Source organism: Astyanax mexicanus, chromosome 4, assembly GCF_023375975.1.
Source record: "Astyanax mexicanus isolate ESR-SI-001 chromosome 4, AstMex3_surface, whole genome shotgun sequence".
In the NCBI taxonomy this organism is placed as follows: domain Eukaryota; kingdom Metazoa; phylum Chordata; class Actinopteri; order Characiformes; family Acestrorhamphidae; genus Astyanax; species Astyanax mexicanus.
This window is the reverse complement of record NC_064411.1, coordinates 49881729-49901361: the sequence shown is the minus strand read 5'-3', so window position 1 is coordinate 49901361 and position 19633 is coordinate 49881729. Positions and strand designations below refer to the sequence as shown.

The 19633-nt window shown below is 36.6% G+C and overlaps 2 protein-coding genes across 3 annotated transcripts; one reads left to right on the top strand and one right to left on the bottom strand.

Annotated features, from left to right (window-relative positions):
• Window positions 1-351: 351 nt before the first annotated feature.
• plekhj1 (pleckstrin homology domain containing, family J member 1) lies at window positions 352-7809 on the bottom strand. Its single transcript, XM_022678871.2, has 6 exons — window positions 7352-7809; window positions 7176-7243; window positions 6530-6596; window positions 4490-4580; window positions 4315-4378; window positions 352-2516 (listed from the first exon to the last, which is right to left on the bottom strand). Exons 1-6 carry the CDS (start codon window positions 7443-7445, stop codon window positions 2430-2432), a joined length of 471 nt encoding a protein of 156 aa, XP_022534592.1. The 5' UTR covers window positions 7446-7809; the 3' UTR covers window positions 352-2429.
• Window positions 7810-8839: 1030 nt separating this feature from the next.
• Window positions 8840-18038, top strand: sf3a2 (splicing factor 3a, subunit 2). 2 transcript variants are annotated; one of them, XM_022678869.2, is made up of 8 exons: window positions 8840-8939; window positions 10146-10416; window positions 12879-12925; window positions 13055-13164; window positions 14356-14405; window positions 14529-14669; window positions 14848-14916; window positions 16948-18038. In XM_022678869.2, exons 2-8 carry the CDS (start codon window positions 10219-10221, stop codon window positions 17239-17241), a joined length of 909 nt encoding a protein of 302 aa, XP_022534590.1. In that variant the 5' UTR covers window positions 8840-8939; window positions 10146-10218; the 3' UTR covers window positions 17242-18038. The 2 variants fall into 2 exon arrangements, with proteins under 2 accessions (XP_022534590.1, XP_022534591.1); XM_022678870.2 differs by having other exon boundaries at window positions 8880-8943.
• Window positions 18039-19633: the final 1595 nt, after the last annotated feature.

Here is a 19633-nt window from a genome sequence, read left to right as displayed (position 1 = left end):
TTACATAAAATTTTGAAAAAAAAAAAAAAAAAAAAAAAATATATATATATATATATATATATATATATATATATATATATATATATATATATATATATATATATATATATATATATATATATATATACTGTATGTTTTCTATAAGAATAATGTGAAAACTTTTTTTTTTTTAAATCACACATAAGAACTACACTACACCTTTTAATCATTAAAGCCCCTGGGAATCTAAACACAATTTTTGTTTCTTATTGGATCAATCTGGCTCTTTTTGTCTTCTTATGAAAATGTACAAAGCATTCCTTATGAATAGCTTCTAAAAGTCTAATAATTCTCAGCTGTATTTCATTACTATCATTCTCCTCTGGATGTAGAATGGGCGGGTCTAAATGTGAGTCAGGCTGACATCAGCAGAACCCTGACCAATCACAAGGCTAACATCACTCATCACTTCTTTTCGAGTCTGAGCAACCGGAACTGGCAATTCGGAGAGCTGTCGCTTAGCAACCATATAAGCTGAGCTCCTCTCTCTCTTTATGCTCCTTAGTGTTGCCATTTTAATTTAAACAAACATTTGTTTGCTAGTGATAGACAGCTAGCTGTCAGTCATGTACATTCATTAGAATATTACGACCACGCCCACACAGTTCTTAGAGAGGTCTAAAAAGAGCACATTTTGATTCTTTATCATGTTTTACTTTATGAACACTAGGAGTGGGCAATATTATACTGTATACAATATATCGTGAGACAGAAATATCATGATATTAAAAATCCATATCGTGATAATAGAGCTGTTCTGTCTTTAAAGTAGTCTATTATTTACTGTGAAGCCTTAGGTGTATTTATTGTATAACTGTTTTAGTATTATATTATTATATTAGTATTATATTATTATATAATATATTATTTAGCATTATATTATTTTATAGTATATTATTTATTTTGTCACATTATGATTATACTGTTATATTATTATACTATATTCCTGAAATGAATGAATTATTTTAGTTTTCCTATATCGCTATCGCAAAAATAGCCTGAAATATCGTGATATTATTTTAGAGCCATATCGCCCACCCCTATTAATTTTAATATTATACAAAAAATGGGTTTCCAGGGGCCTTAAAATGCAGGTATTTAATTCAGTTCTTCGGCAGCAAGTGTATATATATATATATATATATATATATATATATATATATATATATATATATATATAAATCTAAAAAGCCGACTGAACTTGTAGCACAGAAAATTAAATTCTCTTAAATGCTCTGCTGAACATTCAGAGCTCCATACTTGGCTGTCACAGCTGCAAAGGGGGAGCGATTCCACACTGATGACTCCTAGGACAATGTGACTAATATTAATATATTTATAATTTATAGTGTTTTTACATCAATATCTGGGATTTTAACAGCCTCATATTGCATTTTTGTAACTTAGAATGGGATGCTATATCTAAAACTTTCTGTAGGTGTAACAATTAATATATGTAATATATGTGTGTCCAAATACTTTTTTCCCCTCAAAGTGTTTTTTTTTTTTTACTGAACTATTCCTATACATGTTAAGTACACTAAGACCAGGCTCTGCACCACTGGAAACTTGAGATTATATTGGTAAATGCCAGAGAGACTCTATGGTTGCTCTTAGTTTCGCTAGTAATGCCCAACATATGCAAATGACTGCAATATTAACACTTACACTGCCTAATCTTCCTGATCCATTGACAGAAACAGACATGCCAGTGTTGGTCTTGCAGTAGGTCTTCATGATGTATTAATAGCAGTGCACGTGTTATATTAAAATTACTAAAAGAGAGTGCAAATTAGAACAACCAAGAAAAACGCCCTACTGAACAAGGCCTTGGTTCTGCTAACTTATTAAAGCTATAAAAAAATCTATTTAAAATCAATAAAATGCCTAAAACTAAGCAGTGAAGGCTAAGTTTGATGGCATGTGAAATGAAGCACGATTAAAGGGAAGTTGTGTCTAAAACCGTGTCTAAAGGCAAAACTGGGGCAGTTCTGTGAAGTGAAACCACAAAACAGGGGCCGTTACAAATTTGGTCATATGTTCTGACAACGTATAAAGGCTACATGGATCATAAAATATGCATAAATGCATTGAAATGCACCGCTACTGGCTCATTCTCAGCTAACATTCATAACAGTGCCATTGCGCTTAAAACCAACACACAGCCACCAACACACCACCACATACAACATACAGTCAATAAAAAAAAAATCAAAAACACACACAAACTCAAGTGGGGGAAAAGTGAAATGACCATGGCACATTAAAAATGCCTAGATAGTCAGAAAAAAAATATATATATAAGATAAAGGCAGCAGTTTCTCAGTTCGTATTGAAAACTCTTGACGTAAGCAAGCCGGGTGGATTCTGGGCTGACTCACTGGGCTGGGTTATGTGGGCGGAGGGGGCAGAGGAGGAAACCCACTGTTGACCTGGAAGCGAGTCTCGTCTGAAATCCCGTACTGCTCCAACGGGTCCTATCAAGAAGTGAAAAAAAAAATAAATGGAACACAATCTAAATCAAAAGGGACATCTGTGGCCTGAAGGTTAGAGATGCAAGTTTGGGGCCAGAAAGTTGTTGGTTCATATTTCTGGACCACTAACCAATCAACCTGGTCCAATCATAAAGGGGGAAAGGGAGCCAAACATTAGATTCTAAAAGGTTAGACGATCAGAAATAGGAAGGTCAGATCACTAAGAAACATCATAAAACAGGTCAGAGAAGATGCTGGTTTGATCCCCTGGACCTCAAACAAACAATCAAACTGAATCAAGGGGAACCTTCGTGACCAGCAGAGTAGCAGGTCTGGGCCAGAAGGTTGCTGGTTCAATATCCACAGATTTGCCCAAACAACAACTTTCCAGTTTCAATCCCGCTTTTAAACTTTAGGTAAAGGGGGTGAAGAGGAAAAAGAGGTTTGACGGGTGCCTGTTCAATATCTATCCATACTGACCTTAAGATGGAGAAGCAGTTTGGGATCTGAAGGTTACCAATTTAATATCCTGAACAGGGTACTAAACCATTCAGGGTAATGAAACAGATAAAAAAGGTCACTTTAGGTCATGATTGCACCCTTTGATTCAGTGCATTTGGTTTACAAGACCCCCCATCAAAGAAGGAAACTTTGAAGTATTAATCTGCTTCTCTGAGTTCTCCAAGTTCCCAAACTGCACCTTTTGATTCATAATGCCTATCAAAAGAACAGTTCCTGAACCAACAACCTTCTAGTTTCACTTCTAGAACTCTAGATCATGATTGCCCTCTTGGACAGGGTACTAAACCAGCAACACAAACTGCTTGCTTTACTTTAGGTCAACTTGCAACGTTCTGCTTCTCAAACTTTAAACCCCTTTGATTCAGTGTTTTTGATTCACAATGCATCATAAGAACAGGGTTTAATACCCTGGACCACTTAAAAAATATGGGATTCTTTGATTTTACCGAATTGAAAATTGGAATATAATCAAGAGGAAGATGGATGATCACAAGCCATCAAACCAAACTGAACTGCTTGAATTTTTGCACCAGGTGTGGCATTAAGTTATCCAAAAGCAGTGTGTAAGACTGGTGGAGAAGAACATGCCAAGATGCATGAAAACTGTGATTAAAAACCACCAGGGTTATTCCACCAAATATTGATTTCTGAACTCTTAAAACAGTTTATTAATATGAACTTGTTTTCTTTGCATTATTTGAGGTCTGATTCAGAAACTGAAGTGGTCTCTTAATTTTTGGAGTTATTTCACCAAATATTGATTTCTGAACTCTTAAAACTTTATGAATATGAACTTGTTGTTCATATGCAGAAGCGCTGCATCTTTTTTGTTATTTTAGCCATTTCTCATTTTCTGCAAAATAAATGCTCTAAATGACAATATCCAATATTTTTATTTGGAATTTGGAAGAAGTGTTGTCCGAAGTTTATAGAATAAAACAACAATGTTTATTTTACTTAAAAATAAACCTATAAATAGCAAAATTAGAGAAACTGAAGTGGTCTCTTAGCTGTATATTAGAAAACTGTAAATAAGTTACAGTCATGCATTTTACTGCATATTTTGGGATTTGGGTTATAATCTCTGCTGGACTAAGACGAGGTAGATGTCTTCAAAATCCAGAGTCCGACACAGTGTGTAAACCTGGCAAACTGCCTTCTAAACCAGCCAATTAACTGCTGAGGTGAATCAGGAGCAGGAAAAACACAAAACCATGCCAGTCTCCAGCCCTCCAGAGCCAGAGTTCTTTTCTGCTGGATTAAAGAACATGGTTCTTACCTTGCCAGTGAGTCGATGGATCTCAGTACGGTAGAAGACGAGGTTCTTGCGCATGAACTCATAGCTGTGACAAAAAAGGAAGACATGTCAGACTGAAACTGGCATGTGACAAATGTGGTTCAGACCACATGGACCATCTCACCACATGCAGTATGTAAAACGACATGCTACAGACCTAGCTTTGACAATGGCGTCTATCCACTCAAGGCACTGCTCCTGAGAGTCACATTCAAACAGGTACTTTCTCTCAGCCTCGTCCAGAAAAGCTGACGGCAGAGAAAGAACACAGCACATGTGGATGAACGGTTAGCTTTAGATCTTGATAAGGTGTTTGCTTGCTTGGTGTGAAAAGAGGAAGTGCAGAATTAGAAGCAGCTATTTCACACACTTGGTTGAGATGTAAACAAAAGTTATTCAAAGTAGTCTAATGTGAAATGCACCATTCTAAAGTAACTTACCCACACATACAGGCATTGGACAATGAAACTGAAACACCTGGTTTTAGACCAAAATAATTTATTGTCTGACGGACAGTTCTGGTGGAAACAGGAGAGTTGAGGTGCACATTGAGTTCTGAATTCTTTGATCAGTCGTGGTTTTATGTTTTTTGGATACAATCCGGGTTAGCACCCGAACATTCCTTTCAGACAGCTTCCTCTTACAGCGTCCACAGTTAATCCTGTTGGATGTGGTTGGTCCTTCTTGGTGGTATGCTGACATTACCCTGGACACCGTGGCTCTTGATGCATCACAAAGACTTGCTGTCTTGGTCACAGATGCTCCAGCAAGACGTGCACCAACAATTTGTCCTCTTTTGAACTCTGGTATGTCACACATAATGTTGTGTGCATTGCAATATTTTGAGCAGAACTGTGCTTTTACCTTGTTAATTGAACCTTCACACAGCCACCAGGCTGCTCCAATTTAGCCATGAAACCTTCCACACTAAAATGACAGGTGTTTCAGTTTCATTTTCCAAACCCTGTAACTGTTCACAGAGTTAGTAGCGTGAATCAAACATCTACAGGAAGCTTTAAACGTTTTAAAAAATATAAAGCAAAGGTAAGTATTTCAGAAATTCCAAAATTAGAATTTTAGCAAAATGTTTGTGCTTTAAACTTTATGTAAATTTTGCTTTTTTAAAAATCTGATCAATCTCCAAATGTATTTGATTAAAACATAGAAATACAAATTTAGGCCAGAGTTGAAACATATGGTACATAGGTTTAAATTTATGGATCTGATTTTCAGCATATTTCAGCAAATAAACATTAAAAAATCAAAAATACATTGTTAAAATTGATAGTAAAAAATATTACATTATATAAAATATAACAGAAAGAAAAATACAGATTCAAAATGTAATAGGTACCATGAACCATGGCCCAGCACAAGTGACCATAATCTAGTCCAAACAAAATAGGTGGTCTAAGGCTGAATAAACTAAACCACAGTTCGGTTCATTTGCAGTGTGAACATACTTTTTTTTAGGTGGTTTAGAATTTCAGACCGATTACAGAATACAAAAGCAGTCTATTATCATCCAATAAAATACAAAATAAGAAAAATAACATCATGCAGCACTATGGGTACAACACATTGCGCTGGTGATTACTGTATCTACTGTAACTGTAGATTCACCCTATTTATAAACAGGGGAGAATTCTGCTGCATGATTTGCATACTAAAGGAGTCAGATTCTGCACAACACCTGGAAAAGCAAACTGCTGAACGGACAACATTCTACAAACCAATCAATCAGTGTGAAGTACTTAGAGGTCAAGCTCACATAATTGATGATGACATGGCATAGCAGAGTTCTTTAGTGCACTCAGTCACTAATTTTCATGTAACAAACACAAACAACCCTTGATTTGGACTCATTTGAATCATGTTCAGACTCACAGGAATGAAAGCATCCTAAATCCTTTGGTTTAGAACATTTTTTCCCCCACTTTTTCATTCAATGGCCAACAGACACACACAGCACACTGAGTTCTATGGTAAAGCATATTTTCATCACTACTAAGAAAAAGACCTGAGTCTCAAGTTTCTCTCCAATGGACCGTCTCACACCAACTCTCTCACCCAACTCTGAATGCTTTTGTTTGCATCTCAATGGTTAATTTGTGCTGCAATTTCAAGATAAACTGGTGAAATTCCAATAAATCATTGTTCTTCTATGGGATGACGCTGGACTGGTCATGAGACTCACCAATGGAGAAGGCCATATTATCCTCCCTCTCAACTCGACACTGTTCCAGCAGTAAGGCTCCAATTGGCTGCAAACACACACAAAGACACACTGTTAGTTTTATTTGTATGGATCGACTGATACTTTATTGATCCAAAAAGAACTTTAGGCATCCAGTAGCAATAACACATAATATGAGAACACACAGGAAAACAGTGTATAGAGAATAGATAGATATACAGCTCTGGAAATAAATTAAGAGACCACTACAGTATCTGAATTAGTTTCTCTGATTTTCTATTTATAGGTATATGTTTGAGTAAAATGAACATTGTTGTTTTATGCTAGAAACTCAGACAAACAAAAAAGCTGCAGAGCTTTCAGACTTCAAATAATGCAAAGAAAACAAGTTCATATACACAAAGTTTCAGTTCAGAAATCAATATTTGGCGGAATAACCCAGGCTTTTAATCGCAGTTTTAATGCAGCTTGGCATGATCTCCTCCACCAGTCTTACACACTGCTTTTGGATATCTTTATGTCACTCCTGGTGCAAAAATTTAAGCAGTTTAGCATGGTATATTCCATATTTTAAGTGGTCTCTTATTTTTTTCCAGAGCTGTATATTCCAAAAAATCCAGGAAACACTAGAAGCATGCCCACCCACCTCCTCCTCATCTGTGCGAAAGTAAAACAGGAAATTCACTATAAGCTTCACCAGCCGTCTCTTCATGACTGCAGGAGGGAAAAACGGAGTGGAATATGTTAGTTTAAGCCCTGCAGATTCATTTACAACACTTTAATCTGATACAGTATTTTAATGATAGTCCTTGAATTCCTTACCATCGCCTTTCTTGGGTCCCTTCATCCCCAGCTCAGCCGCTCTCTCTGAGGGCTGTCTGCTCAGGAACACCAGCTCCTTCTCATTAAACCGCATTTTAACCTCCTCTTACTCTCAGATTAAACGTTTAATAGATTAAAATCTCTATATAACATCCTGAAGAGATGATTCAGCCTGATGAAGGTCCAGTCTGGCCGCCCAGTTCAGTCCAGATCATAATGTTTCATTTATTTACTGGTGTAACTGGGCTTTTAAGTAACTATAAGCCATATCTACAGCTGCTTCTCCTCCTGCTCTCTAATTCTGAGCTGTTTCTCCTGCCTGTGAGACTGAAAACAGAACTGAAACCCGCTGAGAAACCCGCTCAGATCCTCCTCCTCCTTCTTCTCCTGCTGCTGCTTCACTGTTTAATACCCTGTTTTCACTACTGTACACAAGCCCCGTGTAAAGGAAGCGGCGCAGAGGCAGCCATTCAGGCGTCCTTTCAAAATAAAAGCACGTCCATGACACACAAGAAAAAATATAGAATATCATTAAAAAGTTACTTTATTTCAGTCATTCAGTTCAAACTGTGAAACTCATATATTATATAGATGTATAACACACAGAGAGATCTATTTTAAGCGCCAATGAAAACCAACAAATAAGTGTCTCAGAAAATTAGAATATTATGTAAGACCAATTGGTAATGGGCAGTGTGCCAAGTCCTGCTGGAAAATGAAATCTGCATCTCCATAAAAGTTGTCAGCAGAGGAAAGCATTAAGTGCTGTAAGATTTTCCGGAAAACAGTGCACTGACTTTAAACTTTATATAACACAGTGGACCAATACTAGCGGATGACATTGAGATTTCTTGGCAGTAAATCTTAAACCATTGGAAAACCTGTTAATTTTTCTTTTAAACGGAACCACATTTGTGGGAGGAGCAGCAGAGCTGAGTATGTAGCTGTTCTATGTGGTTTGTGCCCATGAAAAAATGTCCAATGTTTGATGGAACGAGTGACCTATTCTTTTAACCAAGAATGTAAGTTATACTATGAAGTGTGGGACAAGGCAGTAGAATATTAAAATCTGATTAACTTGTAGCTATGTACCATTCTTATACTTATACTTATACTGTTTTGATTGCTTTATTAATTTATAGAATCTTTTATTGCTTACAACACTGGTGCTTATTCTCTTTGGTGTGCTGCCAACAAATGTTTTGTTTGTTTGTTGAGATTGATTAATGTAATATTTTCCTGTAAATTGCAATTACTTTGAAACCAATAAAACATTAAATAACAACAAAAAATATTTACAGGAAAATAAAATTGCCAAATCTTCTCAGCCAGTGATAAAGAGCTTTTTTGCAGTGAGAAGATGAGAAGTGTCCAAACTTTACAACAAAAAATACTCTTATAGTATTTTTTTTAAATAATTGCACACAAATCCTACAATAGTCATTAATCTAACTGTATGCTGCACTGAGAACTACAGAACTACAAAACTACTATTTTGTACCGGAATAACTGGAAGAGGAAGCGTGCTCTGGTTCAGCGCATGCGCAAACGTGTAGTCTGCGGGGAGAAGCGTGAGCTGGACGTTAAGGTAGGTGAGATATATTCTTAAATAATATAGTTTATAGCGCATATACGGTTATTATTTATTATTTGTAATTATTAGTGTGTTATGTGGTTGTAGAATGATGTATTCGATTTTATATAAGTCTCTAATATAAGCGGGAACTGGCTGTTGAGTGTTGAATGGGGTTTAGCAGTTAGAGTTTGCCAGTTAGCCTAGCTAGTTATCCGGCTAAAGAAACAACAACTAGCATAGCTACCGCTAGCTAACCAAACTTAACTATCTTAATCAGTGTAAAATGGTCTGTATACAGTACCAGACCAAAGTTTGGTCATCTCTTCTTCTAACGATCAGGTTTAGATCAGGGGATTAATGTGGAGGACTAACATTTTTATCACTGTTTACTAGGGGTGGGCAATATTATATCGTATACAATATATCGTGATAGAAATATCGTGATGTTAAAAATCCATATCGTGATAATAGAGATGTTCTGTCTTAAAAGTAGTCTATTATTTACTGTGAAGCTTTAGGTGTATTTATTGTATAATTGTTTTAGTTTGCAGTTTATATGCATGCACTAAATATTCTGCAATATTTTTGCTGCATTATATTATTTTATGCTATATTATTTATTTTGCCAGATTATGATTATGCTGTTATACTCTTATTATTATTATTATTATTATTATTATTATTATTATTATTATTATTATACTATATTCCTGAAATTAATTAATTATTTTTCTGGTTTTCTATATCGCCAAGTATATCGTTATCGCAAAAATACCCTGAAATATCGTGATATTATATTAGAGCCATATCGCCCACCCCTACTGTTTACTACATAATTCCGTATGCATCCCTTAAAAGTTTTCATGTCTTTAATATTAGTCTACAGTGTACAAAATAAATAAAATAAAGAAAAGGAAGTAACATAGACATTTTGATTGGTACTGTAATAATCAATAAACTATAGTGAATATCTAGTGTCTAAGCAATTCACAGCTTAGAGACTAATGAGCTTTAATTTCAGGTTTTCATTGTTTTCTTATTCCTCTGGTTCAAATCGTTTTGATCTGTATAAAAGAGCACCAGCCAGTTGCCATAAACATGCATGTAATGTAAGTGTAAATATGTAAAATAACACAATATATATAAAAAAAAAAATATTGTGATGATGTGATGTAACTTGTAACATGTGTGTTTCTCTTGTCTTGTTTGATGAATCAGGTCAGCTCACATTTACTCGTTCAGAGAGTCTGAGATTCTCAGTCTCGGCTTCTGAGCCCCCTGGTGTGTGAAGATGGATTTCCAACACAGAGCTGGAGGGAAAACCGGCAGCGGTGGAGTTGCCTCCGCCTCGGAGAGCAACCGAGACCGCCGGGAACGCTTACGGCAGCTGGCTTTGGAAACGATAGACATCAATAAGGATCCGTATTTCATGAAAAACCATTTGGGGTCTTATGAGTGCAAACTGTGTCTCACGCTTCACAATAATGAGGTAAGATTCTAGGCCTTTTTATGCAGAGGAGTCCTCTAACCAATCAAATTTTGTTGTTTACCTTACAAGATTTTTAGAGTACTCAGGCTTGTTGAATTGTATTGTATTTTAGAATCTTTCGCTGGTTACATTTTGCAACCTACATAGGGTTGGGCGGTATGACGGTATTTCGGTATACCACGGTATTTAAATATGGTGACGGTATTGTAAAATAGTGACGGTATATTAACCACGTGATGTGCCAAACCTGGACTTTGAAAAACGGACGTTTAAGACATTCTGTGCATCCACAATGAAAGAGCAGTAGGAGGGGTCAGCAGTTGGAGCTCCCTGATTGGTTATGGGGTGGGGATTCTCACTGAGGAGATCATACAGCAAAAACTCAATAAACTCTACAGATTTCACTAATTTTCACATTTGTGCTGAAGTGACAATAAATCCCTAACAACTAACCAACCAACCACCAAAATGATTAGATTTATCAGTTTATCCTGCAGCATGGGGTGTTCAGTGTGATTTACTCAAAGTTACAGCTGTTTCCTTAAATATTCCTCATCTCCTATTTCTCTACAAAACAGTTTTTTTATGTCACTCACGCTCATATTCTAATACCGTACAGAATTCTGCAGCTTCCTCAGAGTTTCCTGTCCTTATTTCACAGCTAGCTCGAGGCTGTAAATATAAGCAATTCTGCGGACCGCGAGGCGCTGCGCGCTGCATCGCGCTGCCGACATCTGAACCCCGGCTCCCCTTCACGAGCAGAAACGGCACAACACCACCCGCTGTTACGCTGCTGTAGTGGATACAGCGCTTATAAATAAATTAACAAACACAAAAATGAGGGTATTCAATCTGTAATTTCAGTTCGTTTTATTTTTTTCTTTTAATTACCGTTTTTATTAGTTTCAGTTAAGGGGAGCTTTCACTTTCAGTTTTCGTTATTTCGTTCGTTTTCGTTAACAGTAATACTTTGTTATATGGTGATTATCAGGCCGTAGCTTTATATAAAATAAAAATAGTATTAAAAAACAGATGACTATTTCCTGGAGCCTGGACTGACCCGAGATTTTCCATTACTTTCCTCGGGCCCGGTCTCGTCCGGGCTGAGAAATAAAAATCAAAGTATCCTGCTATTTAAAAGAATGTAAAATTAATAACAATAATAATATAGTTCTGCATACTAAAGTTTAGATTGTCTGCCTGAACCCGAGCGGGAACGCGAGACTGAACGCGAGCTCATCCGCGCGTTTAAAGCTCCGCAGCATTTAATAAAAACAGATGAATAGATATAAAATAGGAAAATAACTAACTAAACTTAGCTCAAAATGGTAAAAGAAATATAATCTAACGAATTCTAAAATAACGAAAAATAAATAGTGTACACACAGGTACAAAGCTAAAAAAATATACATAAAAAAAAAAAATCATCCGCGCGTTTAAAGCTCCGCAGCATTTAATAAAAACAGATGAATAGATATAAAATAGGAAAATAACTAACTAAACTTAGCTCAAAATGGTAAAAGAAATATAATCTAACGAATTCTAAAATAACGAAAAATAAATAGTGTACACACAGGTACAAAAATAAAATATACATTAAAAAAATCATCCGCGCGTTTAAAGCTCCGCAGCATTTAATAAAAACAGAAAAATATAGGTATGAAATAGGAAAATAACTAACTAAACTTAGCTCAAAATGGTAAAAGAAATATAATCTAACGAATTCTAAAATAACGAAAAATAAATAGTGTACACACAGGTACAAAGCTAAAAAAATATACATAAAAAAAAAAATCATCCGCGCGTTTAAAGCTCCGCAGCATTTAATAAAAACAGAAAAATATAGGTATGAAATAGGAAAATAACTAACTAAACTTAGCTCAAAATTCTAAAAGAAATATAATCTAACGAATTCTAAAATAACAAAAAAAGAAATAGTTTACACACAGGTACAAAAATAAAATATACATTAAAAAAATCATCCACGCGTTTAAAGCTCTGCAGCATTTAATAAAAACAGAAAAATAGATATGAAATAGCTCAAAATGCTAAAGGAAATATAATCTAACAAATTCTAAAATATCAAAACACACAGGTACAAAAATAAAATAATATAAGATCCGCCCCCCCGCCGGTAATACCGTATACCGCCATATAATCTGACTACGGTATGACGGTATGAAAAACTTCAATACCGCCCAACCCTAAACCTACATGACTTGTCAGCTCCACAAGATAAACAAATTACACAATCTTAAACCAGGCGGAACCATTAAAGAGCCTGTCTGCTCTTCAAATACATTCTTTCTAACTTTGAGCTTTTCACACAACTGGATTTAGAGTTAGATTTAGAGTTAGTGTACTCACACTAGGTAATCCCTGCCATGCCCAGACACAGTTACCCCACAAAGCAAGGCTCGTCTGTTGTCACTGTCATATTTGTTCTATTGTTAATTCCTTAGGGGAGCTATCTGGCACATACACAGGGAAAGAAGCATCAGACTAATTTGTAAGTATAACACAAATAAGTGTAACTTAATATAATCTCTTAATTATTGCAGTTTAAGATTTTTTAACTTGTTTAAAACATTACTAACTGCATTTTCTAATATGATTTTTATTTTGTTCACCACATCAGAGCAAGAAGAGCAGCCAAAGAGGCAAAAGAAGCCCCTGCTCAGCCGGCACCCGAGAAAGTGAAGGTGGAAGTGAAGAAATTTGTAAAGATTGGACGGCCAGGTTACAAAGGTACACGCAAACGTGCTGTGATTTCTTTACTGTAATGCAGGTTCACACTACACAACTTTTAAAGTCGTCAGTCGATGTGCTGTTCACACTACTCAATGGTTATGTTGTAATTGTGAGTCCTTCAGTTGTTGAGACTTTCACACTAAATGACTGATCGGCGACACCGGGTCACAAATTACACAATTTCTCGCTGTGGAAAATTGCAGACTCACCTGGCTGCCCTTTCAAAAACACGTTTCATCGTTAGAACACACAAGAACTAGCGATGCCATGCCAGAGAATCTCTATAGAGGAAAATACGCACTTGCAATGAGTTTATAAATGTCTGATCAGTTTTATGCTGAAAAATGTACTTCCTGTCTTCAACACAAAACTAAATCAAATGTTTCAGAAATGCAGACATCATTTTTTAGCGTTTTAAACTCCAGTTCTACACCTTTTAAACATGCTCTACCTGTATCTGCAGGATCAGCTCACCAACCAATCAGCTCACAGTAGCAGTAATGCTTGTGCTTTACAGTGTAAAACCTGTTTTCTGTAGATAAACTACTAAAATATACAGGCATGCGTTCTTTGCTCTTTTAGTAAAATACATTTTACTAATGAAAAAAAAGTACATACTACTTTCTAAAATTAAAGAAATACTCAGAACACATAGTTCATAGATTTTTATTTATTTATTTATTTTTTTAATGTATTTATTTTTTTTTATTTAATTGTTTTTTTTAGCTTTTATCTCCATTCCCCCCTACTCATAGAGGACTCACTTGCAGGCTCCCTCTGGAGTTTAACAGTCATATTATGATATATAACAGGGGAACAGAAAGTGGTCAGAATCTCCCTAAACAGCTCTGGTAATACAGGGGGTGCGTTTTGGACTCGTGGTTCTCTTTTTTTTTTTTTTTTTTTTTCCCTGTGATCCCATTTGCAGTATGTAGCCACTGCTCTTGACTCCCAGTCGGCGACTGGGTCAGATATCTAGCATGCCAAGTATTTGCCAGGTGCCTGCGACTGGTTGGCGATCTGTGCGAGTGCTGAATGATCCCTGATTTACCTCCGATCAGAGTTTTTGTCGGTGATCAGGGAAAAACTGTTGGCGACTGGAAAAACTGGGCTGAAATCGTGTAATGTGAACGTGGTATAATGTGTAACATACTTTATTTAGTAACACTTTTCTGTTTTTCTTGATAGTAACAAAACAGAGGGATCCAGAGACCGGCCAGCAGAGTTTGCTTTTCCAGGTAACAAAATGTCTATGGAACTATGAAACCTTGCCTTTTTTTAAACAGCCCTAAAAAAAAAGAGAAAATAATAAAATGGGTTGTTTTATGCCGATGTACGTCTGACATCTGTTTGTTTCTCAGATTGACTATCCTGAGATCGCAGAGGGTATTGGACCCAGACACCGTTTCATGTCTGCATATGAGCAGCGTATTGAGCCTCCTGACCGTCGCTGGCAGTATCTGCTTCTGGCAGCAGAACCTTATGAAACTATTGCATTTAAGGTATGTTTCAGTCAGTTATATTGTAATTATTACATGCTGTATATTTTAAATGATTTCAGGATCTCTGTAGGTTGACCTTAGTGTATGTGTCATGAGCATCACTGCAGTTTAAAATCAGCAGAAATCATTGTTTTATTTGTAGTTATAAAGGAAACAACTGCTTTCTTCCCACACTCAGGTTCCGAGCAGAGAGATCGACAAATCAGAAACTCGATTCTGGACGCACTGGAACAGGGAAACAAAACAAGTAAGAGCCTAAAGAGAGACTTTCATTTCCTGCTTAAGATTTGACTGGCTGTGTCCTGTTGATCTGCTTTGTGCAAAGACTTGTTCTTTCAAAAACAGTATTTATATCGTCTTCTGGATATGAGAACTTGTCTCTTTATTACATTCCCTCTATTGCATGGATTTGTTCTGTTTCTCCAGCAGTACTATTGGTAGATAGGGCTGGGCGATATTGTAAAAAAACAAACAAACTTGAAATTCTTTAAATATATGAATGATTCTAGATTATGAATTAAATGTTAAGTTTTCATATAACAGTTTTTTTTTTTGTAAACAAACAGCAAACGTGATATGCAAGTTATGGTTCACTTTACAATTAATTTCTAAATATTTATTTATTTATTTTTAGAAACAGTAAACTGCCCCTTTATCCTTACAGGTAGCTTTTATATTAAACACGTCGCAGACACAACCTCCTTGTATAAAAAGCGTAAAATATGAAAATCACTGCAAGATCTAAAGACAAGAACAATCTAGATTATACAATTTTGAAAATAGCATTATAACATTAATTCGATTTAACAAGAGAATTCTCTTAACCTCCCAACTTTATTAGTAGGTATACTAAATAATGTGTACTAAATGTAGTTTCCCCAAGGTAAGCAGTTTCATTTAATCAATACTAGTTGCTGAATTAAAATTGTATTAACCACAGTGACGATTATAATGACAGTGTCGCAACTTTATAGAGGGCTTTAAATTTGAAACTAGAGCTGCAGAGCATGTAAAAAGACAGAGGGAGAAATAAGACAGGTAGAGAACAGAACAAAGAAAGGTAGATTAACATAGTTTCAGTTGAAAAGGACATTTGCAAATTATAGCTTCAACGCATGGAGGCACTTTTTTACTCCAGTAACTGTTTAATCACTCATTACGCCAGACAGCATTATGACCACATTTTATTAAAGGTCACCTTCCGTCGTTTTTTCTTTCATTTTAAAATGTCTAGTTGTGGTCTCTAGTATGAATGAATGACATGTGAGCCGTTTTTGTAAAAAAAAAGTGCTCAGGTGTCTCTGTATAGCTCTTTTTTAATGGACTGTTTTAGGGGTGTGTCCAAAATGACCGGATTCCAGCTTTGCTCATGAATATTCATACATGCAAACAGCATGCAAATATCTCTCCTCTGATTGGCTAGGAGCACTGCGACGCCCCTCCACCGCTCTGCCGCTCACTGCCTCCCACCTCCTAACTGATGAGCGGTGATGTTGCGTCGCTTCAGCTCCGCCTCTGGGAGTTTCTCGAGCCAAGGTGGGCTGGTCTGTGAGTTTCTGCCTACGTAGGCAGAAAGATAATTCAAAATTCACCCGTTTTTCGGAGGGGGGGAGGGGGGATTTCTTTGCTTAGCTCCTGCAGACAATGGGGGCTGCAAAACAGTTTAATGTGCAGGTGTACACATTCAACTCGGAGAGACCTACTGTATTCCACAAAAAACAAGAAAAATCCGATTTTCGCGGAAGGTGAGCTTTAAAACCATAATGATTGCAAGTATTTTGGTAAAAAAAAAAATATATATATGCTAAGGTTAAGTTAGGCTCAGTTCATATCTTTCTAACGTATATAAAACGTATATAAAGTTATCATAATCATTAATTATCATTATCATAAAAGGCCACTTTCTTTTACAAGGATCAGTTATTACTTAAATCTACATTAATTTATCACCCTGCACCTATCTGTGGCTACCTATCGATGCTATTGTGTTTGTAACTGTCATTATTATTATTATTATTCCCTTACTTTGTCCGGGTTTTTTTTTTTTACTTCTACTTCCTCATTTCCTTTACTTCTCTACTTCCTTTACTTCATATTTTTTGTATTAACTTAAAATGTAATTGATTTAAATACAATGCTTTTTTTTTGTACTTTCCCTGCACTGTTATTTTTATTATTATTACTGCTTTTTGTCTTTTTATGTTTTTATGTATTGAGCATAAAATAAAAAAAATAAAAAAATGTATTCCTAACTCTCCTCCTCCTCCTTTTCCTCCAGTTTTTCCTGCAGTTCCACTTCAAGATGGAGAAGCTTCTGCAGCAACCCAGCGGACAAGTCCCCCCTGCTGGCGTGAAGCGGCCTCCTCCTCTGATGACCGGCCTTGGCCCTCGACCGCACAGTGAAATCGTGCCTCCTCCGCCTCCTGGCGGCATCCCGGGAATGCCCCCCATACCCAGCGCCCCTGCACCTCCCCAGATGCACCACGCTCCCGGCATGCCTCCTCCCGGTACACTGCCACCTCACCTGAGACCACCGATGCCTACTGACGGAGGAATGCCCCCGAGAAACTGAGTGGGAAGCGCTGAAGATCTTTACACATTTTCTAGACACGTTTAAAAGTTTTGTAAATAGAAAATGGTGATCTGTACACATGAGGATATGGTGGTTATTAATATTTTTGTAATGTTTTATAACCATTTAGCTTTTTTTTTTAAATGAGGTCAGATTAACATGGAATTACAGTCTCAATTTGATGCCCATGATCTGGAAGAGAGCCCTTGATACTCCAGTGTTTTTCAACCTATACCTATAACACAATGTCTGTTTGCTATAGACCTGCTCCAGCACTGCACCCATTGGCCTCTGTTACACCCATTGACCAAAGCTGCAATATTCCTTTTGTTTAGATTTGGTTGAAAAACACTGGAGTATTTCTTGTTTATCAGTCTGTAAATCAGGTTGTTTTAGTTCCAGCGAACATTATCTCCCTTCTGTTAAAGCTACCACATCCACTTGCCTAGAACTTGTGTGTGTGTGTACCTGATTCTTTGTTTTTTTTTAATTATTATTAAAATGTAAAAAAAAAAAAAAAAACTGGTGGTTTATTAATTAAATAATTAGTCTTGATTGAAGGAGCGAATTTAGGGACTTCTAAATACAGCCGCTTGCAAAAGTATTCATAATACTTGAATTTTTCCACATTTTGTCACCTTAAAACCCCAAATTTTAAATGTTTTTACTGAGATTTTAAGTGACCAACACAAAGTATTGCATATGGAACAAAAATGATGCGTGGTTTTCAAAAATTTTCAAAAAATATTCCGCCCCCTTTACTTAAAAAAACCCTAAATAAAAACCAGTGCAATCAACTGCCTTCAGAGTTACTTAATTAGATAATCGAGTCATACAGCTGTGCGTAATTTAATCTCAGTATAAATACAGCTGTTCTCTGAAGGCCTCAGTGGTTTGTTACTGAACACTAGTGAACAAACAGCACCATGAAGACCAAGGAACTCACCAGAAAGATCAGAGATAAAGTTGTGGAGAAATTGAAAGCAGTGTTCGGTTACTGTACAATCCATCATCCAAAAATAAAAAAAAGTATTCTAAGTCTGCAAACCTACCAAGTCATTCACCCAAACTGACAGATCAAGCAAGGAGAGCACTGGTCAGAGAAGCAGCCAAGAGGCCCATGGTCACTCTGGAGGAGCTGCAGAGATTTTCAAAACTTGCGTGGGAGAATCTTTCGACAGGACAACTATCATAAGTGATACACAAATATGGCCTTTATGAAAGAGTGTCAAGAAGAAATCCATTGTTAAAGTTCAAGGGGTATGAATACTAAGCTTGGAAGGAACAATCAGTAAAAAAAAAACGAGAGCCATAGTGTGTAAAATGGCAACATGAGTTCAATTTCAACAACATTGGATAGAGTTTTCTTCCCCACCCGCTCCTCCCCAGATGCTTAGCTCGCGCAGTTTGCGAGAATGACACACAATGGCAAGCGACAATGAGTCTTACTCTGTAACTGCAATAACTGATTATACACGTTTCGAAGTCTACAATGCCCATGACTACTAGGGTAGTGGTGGTGATAAATTATCCCAGCTATGGTTAGCAGCCTTACTGAAGCTCAGTGATTACCTGTTCAGCAGAAAAATAGCCAGCTTGTCATTTGCCATGGCTTCAACACACTGTTTGTGTGCTGTTGTGTTCTATACCTGGCAACTCGGAGTGTGGAAATGGAACTAAGGAATGGTGGGGGGCAGATTTGGTGGCTAAAATCCCACAAAGATTTTTGTGATGTACTGCTCAGTTTAAATAAGAAAATACTGCTGATTAGCTGGTAGTGCTTAGTCTTAGCATGTTTTCTTAATATTTGATGATGCATAAAACTTTATCCTTAATGGTCTTTTAACTGCGCAGAGCATGAATTCTTCAACCATAAACGGATATGATTTTTAATGGAATTGTGAGTTTTTGCCTTTTCTGTAAATGGAGCTTGAAACTCAGATCTTATTGGCCATCCTGATTTTTTATTCCTTTATTTCTGTTTGTTCGTATATTATTAACTTATTAGTCCACTTATTAGGACCACCTTGGGAGTGATGAGGGGAAAAAGCGCCACTTGCTCTACCCACCCAGAGAGAGCAAGGCTCTTAGTTGTGCTCTCTCAGACTCCGGCTGCTGATGGCAAGCAGCATGCCCTGGGATTTGAACCAGTGATCCTTGGATCATAATGGCAGGCCAGCCTGATTTTAACACTGCAGAAAATTGAACAGATTCTGATTAAGAAATTGCTCATAGCTGCAGTCCATACATGTGTCTGTTTTTAAAAGCTTTAAAAAAAATTCTTTGTTCATAAAAAATCAGATGCAATGTGAAAGGGCATCCGGATTAATAGAACTCTTAGATACAGCGACACCTGGTGGCAGACAAGATCACAAAATCATAGCATAAGAGC